At 49.2% G+C, this 15,927-nt stretch overlaps 3 protein-coding genes and 1 non-coding gene across 4 annotated transcripts; 2 read left to right on the top strand and 2 right to left on the bottom strand.

The window, feature by feature from the left end:
* Positions 1-5,483: 5,483 nt before the first annotated feature.
* Positions 5,484-6,356, bottom strand: LOC123443277. Its single transcript, XM_045119609.1, has 2 exons — positions 6,138-6,356; positions 5,484-6,029 (listed from the first exon to the last, which is right to left on the bottom strand). Exons 1-2 carry the CDS (start codon positions 6,186-6,188, stop codon positions 5,817-5,819), a joined length of 264 nt encoding a protein of 87 aa, XP_044975544.1. The 5' UTR covers positions 6,189-6,356; the 3' UTR covers positions 5,484-5,816.
* Positions 6,357-6,560: 204 nt separating this feature from the next.
* Positions 6,561-6,633, top strand: TRNAE-CUC. Its single transcript has one exon. It is a non-coding gene; the product is annotated as a tRNA-Glu (tRNA).
* Positions 6,634-6,824: 191 nt separating this feature from the next.
* On the top strand, positions 6,825-8,970 carry LOC123443278 (basic proline-rich protein-like). The gene has a single exon (XM_045119610.1). It carries the CDS (start codon positions 7,530-7,532, stop codon positions 8,766-8,768), a length of 1,239 nt encoding a protein of 412 aa, XP_044975545.1. The 5' UTR covers positions 6,825-7,529; the 3' UTR covers positions 8,769-8,970.
* Positions 8,867-13,037, bottom strand: LOC123443279 (25.3 kDa vesicle transport protein-like). The gene is made up of 6 exons (XM_045119611.1): positions 12,949-13,037; positions 11,846-12,084; positions 10,990-11,150; positions 10,758-10,904; positions 10,139-10,215; positions 8,867-9,423 (listed from the first exon to the last, which is right to left on the bottom strand). The coding sequence occupies exons 2-6, from the start codon at positions 12,031-12,033 to the stop codon at positions 9,340-9,342; spliced, it is 657 nt and encodes a 218-aa protein (XP_044975546.1). The 5' UTR covers positions 12,034-12,084; positions 12,949-13,037; the 3' UTR covers positions 8,867-9,339.
* Between the last annotated feature and the right edge of the window lie 2,890 nt (positions 13,038-15,927).

Consider the following 15,927-nt stretch of genomic DNA (forward strand, 5'->3'; position numbering starts at 1 on the left):
GAGGCGTATTTTATATGGTTTTGGTGTAGAATTTCACGTAGAATCCGAATCTTCAACTTGCATAATTGTTTGACGTCGATTAGCGCACCGTATGCCTAGGAACACGTGTTGTCCTAATATGTTTTGCCTGTAGTTTATTTTTCGCGCGTGTCTGGTTTGCCCGAATGCCTTAGATAAAATGTTCATGCTCTAGGGACCATTTGCCATGTATTTTAGAGTAGTCATTTATATTTTTGCGTGTATGGAATTGCACTAGTTTATTTTTCCCGTGTCTAGGTTATTTTCTCGCATTTACGTGTGGCAATATTTTTGTGTTGCAAGCCCATATATTTTATATGTTTTCGGGGTATGGGATTTTTCTGTGCAAATAGTTTTAGCTTTAGAGCAAGTTAGTTCGCGCGATATTTTGCTATGTTGCCCTCTTGTCTTTTTCGTAGGATTTATTCCGTGCTTCATTTGACGGAGTTGACAACTAGAGAGTTGATCTTTGATGTCTAGACTAGCCCCTGGTATTTTTGGTTGCAATAGAAATGCATGTTTAGGTGTGGTTTGCTTGCTCTTAAGTTGCTAGAAATAATGCTGTTTTGGAGGAGCTGAAATATTTCCAAGTCTGGAATCTGTTATATTTTGTTGTTGTTTTGTTTTGCTTCTATCTTGTGATCTGTACCTCTTTTGAGGTTGGTCCAATGGAGTTAGTTGTTAACCTTGTGTTTCTCTAGCATGCTGTGAATTTTCATGCCATTTCGAGTCCTGTAGCTTATGTTTTTGCTGCTGTCAATATGGCTTCAGATCGGAAACTGCACTATCATGAGGTGTAATTTTCACTAAATCTGAAATAGTGTGTGAGATGCCATTTTGTGTCTTCTTTCCCTAGTGATCCTTGATGCCATGCTAGTTGTTGTTAGTTGTTTGTAGTAGTGCTTCTTGCCCTCTTTCGTGTCATGCCTTGGTTGATTATAATTGAGTTGAGTAGCTCGTAGTTGTGGGGTGTAGAAAATGCTATGTGGTTTATTTTGGCAGTTTGTAGTGATTTCTTATTTTGCTCGTAGTTGTTGAACAGTAGCTCCGTTTTGATCGTGTCCTACATGAAACTTGCTTAGAATCTCGTTTAGTTTCATTTTCTCTTGCTGTTTATATGTTTTCAAGTGCTCGTAGCCGTCGTTGCACACATATTGCATTCATGCCATTATATCTTGCGGTGTCCGTATCTTTTGAACCATAGCTCCGTTGGAGATGTTCTTTATGTGTAGATTGCTTGCCTTGACGCGAAGAATCACGTGAACCTATTTTTTTGCTGTTTAACAACTAATTAAATGCATTAGTTCAGATCTGGACAGAATTGTAAATTAACATGTGAGGTCGTCTCGGAGGGGCTATATGTCATTTCCGACCTCATTTAAAATGCCTAGATAGGTAGTTTAATTACGCTTCACCTCTTGCCATGTGTAACCACATTTAATATTGCGGTGTACCTAATCGGGATAGAACTAAATAAATTAGCGTGGAGTTTCGTCAATATGCAACTCGTTGCATATTGAACTTCACTTAATGTGTAGAGTTTGTTTGTGTGAATTGTCATGCCGTGACTTGCATGTTTTCAACTGCTCATGCATCATATGTGTTGTGCATCGTGTGGTGAATTCCATGTGTTGATTTGTGTTTCCGGTTTGCTTCGTCTCGATAGAGTTCCGCAGCGTGCCGGATTGTGAGGACCCGTTCGACTACGTCGGTTCGTCTGCTTCACGGAGGCATTCTTCTTCCAAGCGGGATCTCAGGCAAGATGACCATTTCCCCAGATACCATTACTATCATTGCCAAGCTAGTTTTATCGCTTCTATCGTTTATGTCTCGTTGCCTACCACATGTTAAATATCAGCCTCTCAGCAATGCCATGAAAACCTTGAACCTGTTCAACCAAGCAAACCACTGATTGGCTATGTTACTGATTGCTTAACCTTGTGTTAGCGTTGCTAGTTGCAGGTGTAGTTGCTTCCATGTGAAAGCATGGGTTCCTTGTTATATCACCATATTTTAATGCTATTTAATTTAATGCACCTATATACTTGGTAAAAGGTGGAAGGCTCGGCCTTTCTAGCCTGGTGTTTTGTTCCACCTTTGCCCCCTTAGTTTCGGCTACCGGTGTTATGTTCCATAAATGAGCGCTCCTAACACGATCGAGGTTGTTATGGGGACCCCCTTGATAATTCGTTTTAGATTAAAGCTGGTCTGGCAAGGCCCAACTTTGGTACTACATTTGCCTAAACACCTAATAAAATTGCATAGGGACTTTCCGGACACCGAGGATGATTTAATCAACCCCCGGGCCAGTGCTCCTCATGAGTGTTGGTCCCACCTGAGCGATGTCCGGCGCCCCTCTGGTCACCCGGAGGTTTAGCGATCCCGTCGTCTAGCTCATCCGTCGTGTCCTGATAACGAGGTACGCGACTCCTATCGGGATCGTCGACACGTCGGGCGGCCTTGCTGGATTAGTTTTACCTTTGACGAGATATCTTGTGCATCGGGATTCCGGTGATGCTTTGGGTAATCTCAGAGTTGAGGTTTTCCATTAGGGAATCCGACGAGATCGCGAGCTTCGTGATTGAGGATTTCTATGCGGCTTGTGGTAATTTTTTATGGACTAGTTGGAGCACCCCTGCAGGGTTAAATCTTTCGGAAAGCCGTGCCCGCGGTTACGTGGCAACGTGGAAAGTTTGTTTAACACTGGTTCTAGATAACTTGAAGTAACTTAATTAAAATATGCCAACTGTGTGCGTAACTGTGACTGTCTCTTTCATGAGTTCTTTCTCCGATTGAGGACACGGTGGGGTTATGTCTGACGTAGGTAGTTGTTCAGGATCATTTATTTGATCAACAGTAGTTCACGTCCGCTATGCGTAGATCTTCCCCCTCTTATTTCTTGTACTCGTAAGTTTAGCCACCAAATATGTGTTTAGTCACTGTTGCAACCTCACCACTTAACCTTACCTCACCCATTAAGCTTTGCTAGTCTTGATACCTTTGGAAATGAGATTGCTGAGTCCCCTGTGGCTCACAGATTACTACAACACCAGTTGCAGGTACAGGTAAAGGTTACTTGACGCGAGCGCATTGATTGTTCATTTGGAGTTGCTTCTTCTTCTTCTTCTTCATCGATCTAGGATGGGTTCCAGGCCGGCAGCCTGGGATAGCAAGGATGGACGTCGTCCTTCTTTTCTCGTTTGTTTTCGTCTGTAGTCGGACCCTGCTCTTACTCTTGATGTTTATGTAATGTACTGATGTGACTCTGATGTAGCTTGTGGCGAGTGTAAGCCAATTCTAAATATATATCTCCTCCTTTCAGTACATGTACTTGTAACGATATCCATTCTTGCGACACGACGAGATGCGCTTCTATCCCTGACGAGACCTTCGTGCCAAATTGAGGATAGGTTCGCATCTTGGGTGTGACACTGCGACATGTCGATATTCCGAGGTCGGGCATAACCCAGAAAAGTGTGTCCGGCCAGCGTGTTATCGAGCACGTCGGGGAATATGTTGTGAACCCCTGTAGGGAAGAACTTATCTATTCGAATAGCCGTGTCCACAGTTACAGGACGACTCGGAGTTGTGCCTTGATCTTATACAACTACAACTATTACTTAACTGGAATTAGTTGCCCCGGGATTGCTTCCTCGCAGGGAGTCGAGGGAGGATCTCTGTGCGTGACCTCACTTTAAATATTGCTGCAACAATATGACTATTAATTGTGTCATGTGTTCTACTCTCGTCTATTGCTGCAAGACCCTGAAGATGCTGGTCTTCGATAGGACTAGGCCTTCTCTCTCTATTCTCGCATTGCTGCAGTCAGTCCACATATAACCACCCCCCTTCTTTGATACTGATGCATACTTAGAATAGTTCTGATGTAAGACTTGCGAGTACTTTGGATGAGTACTCACCGTTGCTTTGCTCCCCCTTTGCCCCCTTGATCCGTTGCTGCGACCAGATGATGGAGCCCAGGAGATGGAGGAGCCCGCCGACGACGACTGCTACCCCGACGGTGCCTACTACTACGTGGAGGCCGCTAAAGACCAGGAGTAGTTAGGAGGTTCCCAGGCAGGAGGCCTCGCCTCGTTCGATCGTTGTATCTTTTGTGCTAGACTTCTCAAAGGCACCCCCATGTTTTATGTATGTACTCAGATATTGTTGCTTCCGCTGACTCGTGTGTTTATCGAGCTTCCGTATTCTAGCCCTCGAGGCCCCTGGCTTGTAATATGAAGCTGATATTGTTTTATTTGTGTCTTGAGTTGTGTTGTGATATCTTCCCATGATTCCTTGAGTTTGATCATACGCATTTGCGTGTATGATTAGCGTACGATTAAATCGAGGGTGTCACACCCATACTCACTATGGGTGAGCCACTCTTCAGCACATCTTCACAAGTCCATTGCCACCACAATAGACGGCAAGCTTCAAGCATGATATCTTCATGATGCTCCACTTGAACTTGCACACCGTAATCTTGATGACGATCACCGGTTGATCTCATCATTCATAGGTTGAATGAGATCTTCCTCTTGACGCAAACCCATGAAGACACACCTAACCCCACATAGAACTATCACAAGGACCATGGGTTAGTACACAAAAGCATTATGGACAATGCTTACCATACCATGGGATCATTCGATCCCTCTCGATACATCTTGTACACTTTGTGTCTTGATCATTTTGATTTGCTCTTTGCTTAGTCTTGATCAACCTTGTGACTCTATGACCATTCTTTGGATAATACCTTGAATACCACCTTGTTCAACATATAAACTCCTTGACACCAACAGATGGACTTCAAGAAATGCCTATGGACAAATCCTTCGAATATAACTTAAAGTTCATAGGAATTGTCATCAATTACCAAAACCACATGTGGAGAAATATGCTCTAACACCACGGCTTCGCCGCCGCGTGGGGCGGGCGGCGGCAGATGCGCACCTTTAGCGCGGAGACGGGGTGCGGTGCCCGTTTTTCGGCGGGAATCAGCGGCGAAGAACTGTGGGAGCTCGGCGGGGGCTTTCGGGGAAGGGGGCGCGGCGATGAGAGGTCGAATCGGCAGCGGCGGCCGACGGCGGAAATGGCAGGCCGGGGGCGAAACTCCTTTCAGTGTGACGGTTGATCACGCGCGGGGTGAAATGAAAGGGATAAGGCGGGTGTGAGCGAGGCCCTCTCTATCCCAAATTTGAGACACAGAGGACCAGAATTTGGGGCTGCCTCAATTTATGACACGTGATAAGGCACACGCTGAAGAGTGTTTTTATCCTCTCATGCCTCAAAAACGGTTTTTAAAACACCATGGTTAAAATAAGGCATCTATTAGAGATGCACTAAGGAGTTCCACATTTCCTTGGGGGGAGAGATATGATAGCACTTTTTTGTAGTAGTGGACTCAATAAAAAAGGACACATACAGTGAAACCCTAAAGTTAAAACCAGAGCATCCAACGGACATTTAGAAAACGATACTTGTCATTAAACCACGTCGCACCTTACACAGCGGGACGCGATTACAAAATAAACCAGAGCGCAATCGATTCCCGGCCGCTCAGTCGGCAGGCAAGAAACAAACCACTCTATGTAGATTGAGAAACAAGTAAATAGTGGAAGAGAAAACAAATATTGATGCTGATGCGGGTTCAACCTCGCATCGAGATCGATCGATGTGCGCACGTAGCTAGGTAGCAGTACGCGTCTAGCTGCACGTACGGCTCCATCCAAACCCCGGCGACAGCCGGGAGATCAGAAGAGAGCCGTGCCTGCGCACGCGCGCGCGCGGCCGCCGGCCTAGTTGCCGCCGAGACCGACGGCGTTCTTGACGGTCTCCGCGGCGCCCTGGACGGCGTCGGCGGCGCTCCGCGCGACCATCTGCGCCTGCCCGCCGACCTCCTCCATAACGCCGCCGGCGTGGTTGGCTCCCGCTCCGGCCGCGTCGTGGGCAGCCCCCGCCGCGTCGTGCGCCGTCCCCGCGGCGTCGTGCGCCACATGGCCGGCCGTGTCCTGCAACGCACCCACGTTAATTACTCACCTAAACCATCGGCCATATGCGCACACGGAGAGACCGATAGACGAACGACGACACAGAGGTTTCTGTTGTGGATGGCCGACCTGTGCGTGGCCAACCGCCGCGCCGGCCTGGTGGCTCACGTGCTCGGCCATGGATGAAGGTGGTGGCTTCGGTCGAGGATGCTTCTCCGAAATGTGGTTGGTTTATTAGCTCTAGAGCGATGCACCGGCTGCTGTGTGTGGCGACGGGAGTTGAGCACGGCCGCCATTTTATAGGCGTGGCTCGTGGTAGCTCGTGATTTGCGGTTCGCGTCGTGTACGTGCGGGCTGTCGGAAACGGCGGGCGTTGGACGGCACAGCGGTTCCCGCGCGCCACGGACGCCCGGAGCTGACGGGCCACCACTCTTCTCGGGCCCGCACGTGAGGCGCGCATGGCACAGCGTTGGAGCCCGCCCCGGACAGACCCAGCTGGCGAGCTTGCCTCTGGATATTACAGCTACATAAAAGATTGTGTTGGAAACATATTCCGTCGTAGTCTAGGTGGTTAGGATACTCGGCTCTCACCCGAGAGACCCGGGTTCAAGTCCCGGCGACGGAACATATATATTTTTTGTCAGGCACAGGTGTACCCAACACCAGTTTTTGCCGTGGAGGATCATCACCCCGTCCTGCTCGCTGCGCGGCCAAAGCAAGCGAGAACGCCGTACTTTCTTCGATTTGGCCCAGCGAGCCAAAGCGGAGCCAGCGCGGCACGTTGCTTAAAGGCTAAGATCTTGTAGCTTTACCGAAAAGAAAAAAAAAGGAAAGGAAAATGAATAAATGAAACAACGAAGTGTATCTCTTAAGCCGGAGAGCAACTACTAGGAAAAAACCGAGAGGTGAAATGAACCTGCTCCTGCTGATTCACCTACCGGCTCAGCAGCAGCAGCAGCAGCAGCAGCTGATAGATAAACGAAACGCATCCATCACTCTGCTGCTGTCTAGCCCAAACTTCCCGTACTGTCCACTGGCGACGAGACGAGACGAAACGCATCCGTCACTCTGATGCTGGTCGTCCCGTTGGTCTTGGCCATCAGACGGAGACGAGATCATCTTTGGCGTGCTCATTTTTTTGAACCGGATCTTGGCGTGGTCATGGACGGCCAAGATTCGCCCGTCGACTTCCGAGACGGTTTCACACCGCGCCAGAGATCCCACGCGCAGAGGTCGGTCGGTCGGTCAATCACATGCGTGAACACTGGTGAGCGAGCGGTAACGTACAGCCGCAGCTGGATCTCATCTCATCCGGGAGGAAGAGAAGTCTCCAAAGTCGAAAAGCACCTCCACCTCCACTTCCACTGAGCAGCTCACTACACTACCCCCAAGTCCCCACCCCCGTCTTTCCGCTCGGGCCGCGCACATGCCACCCAACAGCATTATTGTGCCCTCGTAAAGCGGCGCAAGCCAACAAAGAGCGCCACGCGCACACACTAGCAGCAGCAAGGGAGGAGTACGATGCCGCAGCAGCAACCACCCCTCCCGCTCCCGCCGCGCATGCGCCCGCCGACGGACCGCGAGCCTGCCATGGCCGGCCCGCCGCCTCCGCGCCAGCGGCTGGGCCAGGCTCCGAGGCCGTTCCGCGCGGCGGAGGAACCCACGGCCCGCGGGCCTCCTCCCGTCGTCGCCGACAGGGCCAGGCCGCCGGAGCCGCGGCCCCGGCCGAGCCTCGCGGAGGAGGGCCGCGCGTCTCACGAGGCTCTCCTCGCCAACGTCGCCAGGCCAGCGGGGAGGCAGGAGGGCCGCGCCGCTCGGGAGGCTCCCGCTGCAGCCGCCGTCGCAAGGCCGCCGGAGCAGCAGCACGGAGCGCCGGAGGGCCGCGCGACTCGGGAGGCTCCAGTCGTCCCCGTTGCCAGGCCGCCGGAGAAGCTGCACGACGCGCCGGAGGGACGGAAGGCTCCTCGGGACGCTCCAATCGCCCCCGTTGCCAGGTCGCCGGAGCAGCTGTATGGCTCGCCGGAGGTTCGCGCGGCTCGGGAGGCCCCCGTCGCCACAGTGGCTAGGCCTCCGGAGCCGCGGCCGGGGCCGTACTACGTGCCGGGGGGCGGCGCGGCGGCTCCCGTCGCAACCACGGACAGGCCGCCGGAGACGAGCCCGAGCCCGTGGCCGTACCCGTACTACTACGAGCCGGAGCAGCGCCCTCCGCGGCGCCGCACCTCCGCCCTGGCGTCCTGCCTCATGGCGGCGGCCTTCCTCCTGTTCGCGGCCGGCGGGGCGGCGACGGCGCTGTTCCTCCTCTTCCGACCGCAGCCGCCCGAGATCGCCGTCGCGGCGGTGCGGCTGCCGTCCTTCGCGGCCGCCAACGGCACGGTGGCCTTCACATTCGAGCAGGTGGCCTCCGTGCGCAACCCGAACCGCGCGCCGCTCGCGCACTTCGACAGCTCGCTCCGCGTCGCCTACGCCGGCGGCGAGATCGGCTCCATCTACATCCCCGCGGGCCTCATCGACAGCGGCAGCACCAAGCACTGGTCCACCACCTTCGCTGTGCCGGCCTTCCCCGCGGCCACCCCGCCGCCGCTGGACATGGCCGCGCAGCAGCCCGCCGCCGCGGCTGCCGTGATGGAGGTGGACTCGCTGCTAGTGGTGAAGGGCAAGGTGATGGTGCTGCGGGTGCTGACGCACCGGGTGCAGGCGTCCAAGGTGTGCCGCGTCGGCGTCTCGCCGATCGACGGCAGGGTGCTTGGCTTCCGCTGCTGACCCGCAGCCGCTTCTAGTTCGGGGTTCGGGGGTTCAACTGTAAGAAATTAATTAAGGCAGGATTTTATAGGAAACAAGGCAGTATCAACTGCAGTAGATTCGTCCGAAATTGCCAGAATCATGTTGATTTTCCGTGTCAAAACATTTCACCCAACAAATTTGGCAAATTTGAAATGAATTTGACATAGCCTGTTCTCCAGTAGCATGCTGAACAAATTTCATCGTGACCAAAGCGTTTCCGTTTCCGGTATCTTGCCACTACTGATCTTACATGTTGAGCTCACAAAAGGAAGACCAATTACTATGTCGGCCGAATCTACACCTCTAATAGGTACGGAGTAGTATGTTCGGCTCCAAGATTTCATGGAGAAGTCATGCATCAGGATCAGATCTATACTAATAGTAGGAGTACTACACAACGGGTTTACTGCTTGCTCCTCTTGTTTGGGGAGAGCATAAGCCGGCTAAAATGGTAATCTCGCTTGAATAGGCAGATGCGGGATAAGCTGTAGAAGCATCTGTTGACATAGAATTCTCGGCGTCACAGTGAAGGATGTCGAGCTTCACTCGGTCACCATATCTTGTTCTTGACCCAAAAGAGCATCAGTACTATCCCAATCACAATGGCCACAGGGGCATACTTCCGAATTAAGGCCTGAAAACCCACAAGTGGCAATTGCGTCAGATTAATAAGAAAACTATGGTAGATAGTGTTGCCTAGAGATTCCCATGCTGCTTTGTTAATGAACATAGGATTGCACATACAGAATGGAATTTCTGTGCTTCACGACCAGTTTGTGGCAGATCACAACGGGAGCATGTTAGTTTATTAGTGCAGGTTTTTTATTTGTTTCGAGTGAGGATTACAGCCAGCAGAATTTACTGGAACTAGCCAAACAAACTAAAATGGAAAGTACAAGGGAAATGCAATAATTATGCAGCTTGCAGCTGCTCAACTGTGATGTACTGATGTTATTTTGCAATCTCATGCGAAAAGAGAGCCACAGAAATAGGAAAAGTTGGTTATTCAAGTAGGAAAATAGATACAAACTTGTTAGCCGAACAAAATTACCATGATCCACCGACAAGGCAATCGCAGCCTATATCTAATTATGGAATCTTCAACTAGTTAAGAAAGACAATGAAAAGTCCGAGAAGAAAAGAGCCCTGTGATACTTACAAACCAAAGAAACTAGATCTACCTCAGGAATCTTTTCATTTAAGAATGATATGGAAAAACAAATGAGAAGACCACTAGCCATACTTATATCTGTGTCCAATATGAATTGATCACTTGTCTCATTACTCACACTCGGCTTAGCTTGGATACATATATACTGGAGTGGAAAATGGATTTAAGGGGAGCATACCTGGCGATTGAGATCCTTTGCCTTGTCTGCATACATTCTCGTATCAGAGGTCAACCTACTAGACATTTGACTCACCTCTGCAAAGGGCAAAAACGAACTTTTCTTTGAGCAATTGTCTTAATTGACATGGCTGAGGACTGAGGATTATAACTATGCAATAGTACATTGGAACAGACGGCGACAAGTCATGCTAAAGGGGAAGCGCTGGGGCAAGCCAGTTCAAAATACAAAGATGATGGAAATTAAGAAACAATAACATTAAGCAATAATAATACCAATTCAATCATACAAAAGCTTGAACATGTCTCAAGAAATACGAGCATCAAGAAACCATAGCAATAAGGTAGTCATAATACTTTATACATGCGCTAGGGATTCCAAAAGAAGCATGTGTAATAATAACCTATAATCCAGGGAGAATCAATGTAGTTTGTTGAAACCAAATTAATTTGCCAACCTAACAGAAACTCTACTCACTGGTGCCTTTTAGGTAAAACACCTACAGATAGTTTCCAGCTATTGTAAATATGTGCAGAAATCATTTGCACGTCATCAATCGAGAAGGCATAATGAAGTAACAACTCAACATAATAAACACAGATGACAGTGGCAAACTCACGATCTAGTTTTTCACCCACACCAAGAACTTCTTGAACATTGCGAGTCATAATCTGGTGCACCTCGTAGAGCTCATCATTCAACTTGGCAAGGTTCCTTTGGGTTCTGGTATCCAAATACAGTTTCCTGGTTTTCTGTATGAATGTATCTAAACAGAGACATATAAGCTACCACCCAGTAGCTAATAAGAAGGTGAATGTGAAAGATATTCATAAAAGATCGAAGAACCATACCAAATTTGATGAAAGCATATGGCCTTGCAGCAGTTTCAATTTGGCTGCCATTGACCCTCTCAAACTCACTTTTTAGATCTTCTAAATACTGGAATGCAAGTTTCTTGGGATAAGAACGGTCACACATTGTCAAATAGCATACACGGCTCTCAATGATGTAACTGTTTCATTGAATCAAGGTGCAACAAGAGCGCCATAATAATTTTACTAGGAAAACTGGATAAACTACAGAAGAGGATTTGCTTCTCGACATGTACTATTCCCAAAATTAACAATGTAGCTTACTACATGCAATGTAAACACAAATGTATCATAAGGGAGGTGGTGCATATATGACACAGCTACACACAGTGGTGTTATTGGTGTACATGCAAAAGGGAAAAGGCCCAAGAAAGTGTTACGTATTCATTATTCAAGTCACCAACCTTTTTCCAACATCAGCAGTATTTTCTCTTTGCCTCTTTAAAATGCTAATGCAAACCAGGTGATTTCAATTCTTATACAAATTAAGTGCCAAGAGAAAATAAGAATGTGCATTATGCCACACAACTGCTTGGAGATGATAAATCAATTGTTCTCCTTGCATCTGATATTTAAATTTGTGGCCTCGATTTGTACAGGTACTCAGATTCGTAAAATCAACTTGCAGAAGCAACTTTGACTACTAATGAAGCAACTACAAGGAATTACAGATCAACATAAACATGAAGGATTCAGGAAGTACAAGCTACTATCTAATTAGGCTGCATAGACTTGCACGAGACACAGAAAACTTTGAAAAAATAGTAACAGATAGATCAAATGTTTTGCCAAACAGAAACTAAAATGATGCAGATGACATATAGGTTAAGGATACTGGAAATAGTACGGTCCAGTCTCAATTGACAGCCTTGATGATTCGTGTTGGCCTTTAGATAAGTTTTTGAACAACAGTTTTGCTTGCTGCTTGTAGAAGTCAGCATCCTTCAGATCTCGACCATCGTCTAACCCCTCCGCCAATGGAAGGCCATCAGTGATGCGGGCTATCATTGTCAGCTTCACCATTTTGAAAAGATGACCAGACACAAACTAGCATAACTAATGTAAAGGTGCCACCTGCACAAAAAAGCAGAGGAAAGCTAGTAAATACTTCTGACATGTTCACTTCGGTATAGTGGATCCTACTTATCCAATGACCCATATATCTCAACAAGAAACAGCTTAATACAGAATATAACAGGTTCAGAGAATCCAGCATATTCTCCAAAGTTACAGAATACAACAGATTCAGAGACTATGGCCACAATGACGACCGCAAAAATAATTGTCAGATAAATGCACAGTAATGCTGGTGACGACACACGGAATGTACTCACCAGAACATTTTGCAACAAATTGTATCGCAAAGCATCCAGACTGACCTTGATTCACGTGCTACTAGGGAACACCCATAGTACCCAACACATACGGCTCCATTGACGAAATTTCAGTCCACTAATCTGTGAACGCAGAGCCTAGCACCCAACCACCCACCAATCCACTGCCACAATCCCAAGAAGCAGCCACTTCATCGCAGACCACTCCATGGCAACAAGGGAACACGATCACTCGGTTCAGCGAGCAGCCTACCCAACTGCTTTTGCGAATTCACCGATACGCCATCGGCGATAACACATGAGAAATGGCGCAGAAACCACATGCATCCCTCATTCCAAAGGGCTGGTCCGAGGCAGCGGCTACAACCAATCCACGGCTACATCCCCGCTAAATGGCGCAAAGAACACCCCGCTTCCCCGCCAAAACCCTAACGGCTCCCCAGATCGATCGCAAACCCCCTCAGCGAAACCAAACGGCATAAACGAACAGATCCTGCACGAGCACAGGGCTAGATCCGCGCGGATCACATGTGCGGATGCGGCGGACCCCTGGGAGGGGCGGGGAAGGGTGGAGGCGTGGCAATGGGGAGGGGGTCGTGCTTACCATCTCGCGGCGAGCCACGCCTCGCGTCGGGTTCTGGTTCGCGTTGAGTTGAGTGAGAGAGAGAGAGGCGAAAGAGAAGCGGGAGACACAACTACTAGGAGGGCAAGGGCTTTTTTTTTAGGGATTTTTACAAAAAAAATTAGGTAAAGCCAAAGCTTTATAACTTAACTTTTCTTAGGCAAGTCGTCCAAGATACAAGCGCCCACATGGGCGGGAACACCGGTCTCCCATTTCATGAAGTGGTTGGGATCACACACACGACCAATATTGACAAGCTCATGAGCTACTGAATTTGCACTACGCCTACACACAGATATAATAAACCGAAAAACCAAAGCTTCAAGTGGAGTTTGATGTCCTCGATGACCGTTGCGTACGTCGAAGAATCGGCCTTTCGTATATCCAAGGCTTCATCTACCAGCTGTGAGTCGGTCTCCAATTCCACTCGCACAATCCCAAGATGTGCGGCAATATGAATAGCATGTGTCATAGCGATGATCTCAGCAACAAAGGCATCAGTGACATGGTCCTGTCTGCCAGCCCGGGCGTAGACGAGGCCACCCTCTTTTGTTCTTACCACCACACCCCAACCTGCATGGCCTTGACCGGGCACAAACGAACCATCAACATTAATCTTGTACTCAGTTTGTGCTGGCGGCCTCCACATATCGGGCCTCGGCTTGTCCGGTTGCTTCCCAAAGATTTCCAGGTATTCGAGCACACTGCTTCTCATGCGAAGCGCCACTACGTCAGCCGGCCAGGGCAACTCTCCCTGCCGTAGCTTGTTGCGGTTAGACCACCACATCCACCAGAAGGTGAGGATGTGCAACCGTTTTTTCACATCCAACCCCCAGAGGAAATCGAGAACTGCATGCACAGGCCCAATCTTCACCAACGTAGTACGTTCCCTCTCCATTGCTGGCTCTCTCCACACTGCCTTCACATTCTTGCATTTTATGAACAGATGGGCACCATCTTCATCTGCTCGCCCGCAGAACAGGCACTTGGTGTCAACAATGGGGATCCCCTTCCTCGCCACATGGGTACGGAACGCGAGGGAGTCATGCTTTAGCCGCCAGGCAAACATCTGAATGTTACGCGGGCACGGCAGCTTCCACAGCCGTTTCCATGAATCGTCGTTGAAGCTGTCCAGGTTGCCTGCCTCGTGTGAACTGCCTCCCACACCCCCGTCCTGTTTCATGCGCTCGAGATGGACCTGCAGCTTGTAGGCGCTCTTGACAGAATGTACACGTTTCTTCTCATACTGCCAAGCGATGAAATCATGTGTCCCCTCCCATAGAGGGGTCTAAAGGATGTGCTTCGCATCATCGGGCTAGAAGTTGTCCCTGACTAGTTGTATGTCCCAAGTCCCAGTCATCGGGTCGATGAGGTCACTCACCCGCTCCAACAGATTAGGCCCTCGGGGAGTAATCACCCTGGGACCACGGGCGTGGCAACCATGGATCAGACCAGATCTTGACCTGCGTTCCATCACCAATTCGCCAGATGTAGCCCTCACGGAACAGCTTCAGGCCATGCAACAAGCTCCTCCACGCGTATGAGATACGATCCCGTGGTTTTGCCTCCAGAAGATTGTCGTCCGGAAAGTAACGAGCCTGCAAAATCCGGGCACACAACGACGTTGGGAACTGGATCAGTCTCCATATCTGCCTCGAGAGCATTGCCAAGTTGAAGCCATGCATATCATGAAAACCTAGCCTCCTTGTGCCTTTGGTAACATCAACTTCTTCCAGCCGGTCCAGCGAGTTGTGTGTTCTTTGTCCTGTTGACTCCACCAGTAGTCACCAAGGAGTGAGCTCAATTCCTCGCAGAAAGTCTTTGTGAGATAGAAGCATGACATGGCAAATGTGGGGATGGCTTGAGCCACGGTCGTGACCAGCGTTTCTTTCCCATATTTAGCAATGAGTCTCTCCTTCCATCCGTAAACTCTGTCTGCCATAGCCCCTTTCACAAACGCAAAGGCCTTCTTCCTCTACTTACCCACATGAACTGGCAGACCTAAGTATTTCTCATTCCATGTCTCACTCTGAATATGTAGGGCATCCTTAACTGTAGCCTTCGCCATAGCCTGAGTGTTCGGGCTAAACATGATCGCCGATTTCTCTAAGTTGATGCACTGGCCGTAACAATCCTCACATAGGTCCAAGATCTCCCGCAGGGCATGATCTTCATTCTGGTTAGCCTTGATCAAGAGCACTGAGACGTCTTCAAACAAGAGGTGCGAAACAACGGGAGCAGCCCGGCAAATTTTAACGCCAGTAATGCGCCCAGTTTCTTCAGCCTCATGCAGCAACGTTGAGAGACCCTCCGCACAAATGACGAACAAATAGGGCGAGATTGGTTCACCTTGTCGTTGTCCATGAGTGGATGAAAACTGTTCTGTCATCCCTCCATTCACCTTGATTTGATACCTTGATACGTCTCCAACGTATCTATAATTTTTGATGGTTTCATGTTGTTATCTTGTCAAATTTTGGATGTTTTATATGCCTTTTATATCTTTTTTGGGACTAACCTATTAATTCAGTGCCAAGTGCCAGTTCCTGTTCTTTCCGTGTTTTTGACCCTTTTTCACGCGGAGTCCAAATGGAATAATTCTTTCGCGATGATTTTTTATGGAAAATATCAAAAATACCGGAAGAAAAAGATACCGGAGAGGGGTCCCGAGGAAGCCACAAGCCCTGTCGGTGCCCCCCCGCCCCCCAGGCCGCACCAACCAAGCTTGTGGGCCCCTTAGGGCCCACTTGATGCAACTCCACCGCCATCTGGTCCTATAAATCTAGAAACCTCTAGAAAGAAACCTAGATCGGGAGTTCTGCCGCCGCAAGCCTCTGTAGCCACCAAAAACCAATCTGGAGCCCGTTCCGGCACCCTGCCGGAGGAGGAATCCATCTCCGGTGGCCATCTTCATCATCCCGGCGATCTCCACGATGAGGAGGGAGTAGTTCTCCCTCGGGG

The sequence above is a fragment of the Hordeum vulgare genome, chromosome 3H (genome assembly GCF_904849725.1).
Source record: "Hordeum vulgare subsp. vulgare chromosome 3H, MorexV3_pseudomolecules_assembly, whole genome shotgun sequence".
Classification (NCBI taxonomy): Eukaryota; Viridiplantae; Streptophyta; class Magnoliopsida; order Poales; family Poaceae; genus Hordeum; species Hordeum vulgare.

What these genes read in the sequence shown, in the direction of transcription:
- LOC123443277 (XM_045119609.1), bottom strand. Translation starts at nt 6,188, where the DNA reads ATGGCCGAGCACGTGAGCCACCAGGCCGGCGCGGCGGTTGGCCACGCA. An exon ending in CGGCGGTTGGCCACGCACAG is followed by an intron (nt 6,030 to 6,137) that starts GTCGGCCATCCA and finishes GGTGCGTTGCAG; the next exon opens with GACACGGCCGGCCATGTGGC.
- LOC123443278 (XM_045119610.1), top strand. Translation starts at nt 7,530, where the DNA reads ATGCCGCAGCAGCAACCACCCCTCCCGCTCCCGCCGCGCATGCGCCCG.
- LOC123443279 (XM_045119611.1), bottom strand. Translation starts at nt 12,033, where the DNA reads ATGGTGAAGCTGACAATGATAGCCCGCATCACTGATGGCCTTCCATTG. An exon ending in ACTGGACCGTACTATTTCCA is followed by an intron (nt 11,151 to 11,845) that starts GTATCCTTAACC and finishes TCAATGAAACAG; the next exon opens with TTACATCATTGAGAGCCGTG. An exon ending in CAAAGGATCTCAATCGCCAG is followed by an intron (nt 9,424 to 10,138) that starts GTATGCTCCCCT and finishes GTGGGTTTTCAG; the next exon opens with GCCTTAATTCGGAAGTATGC.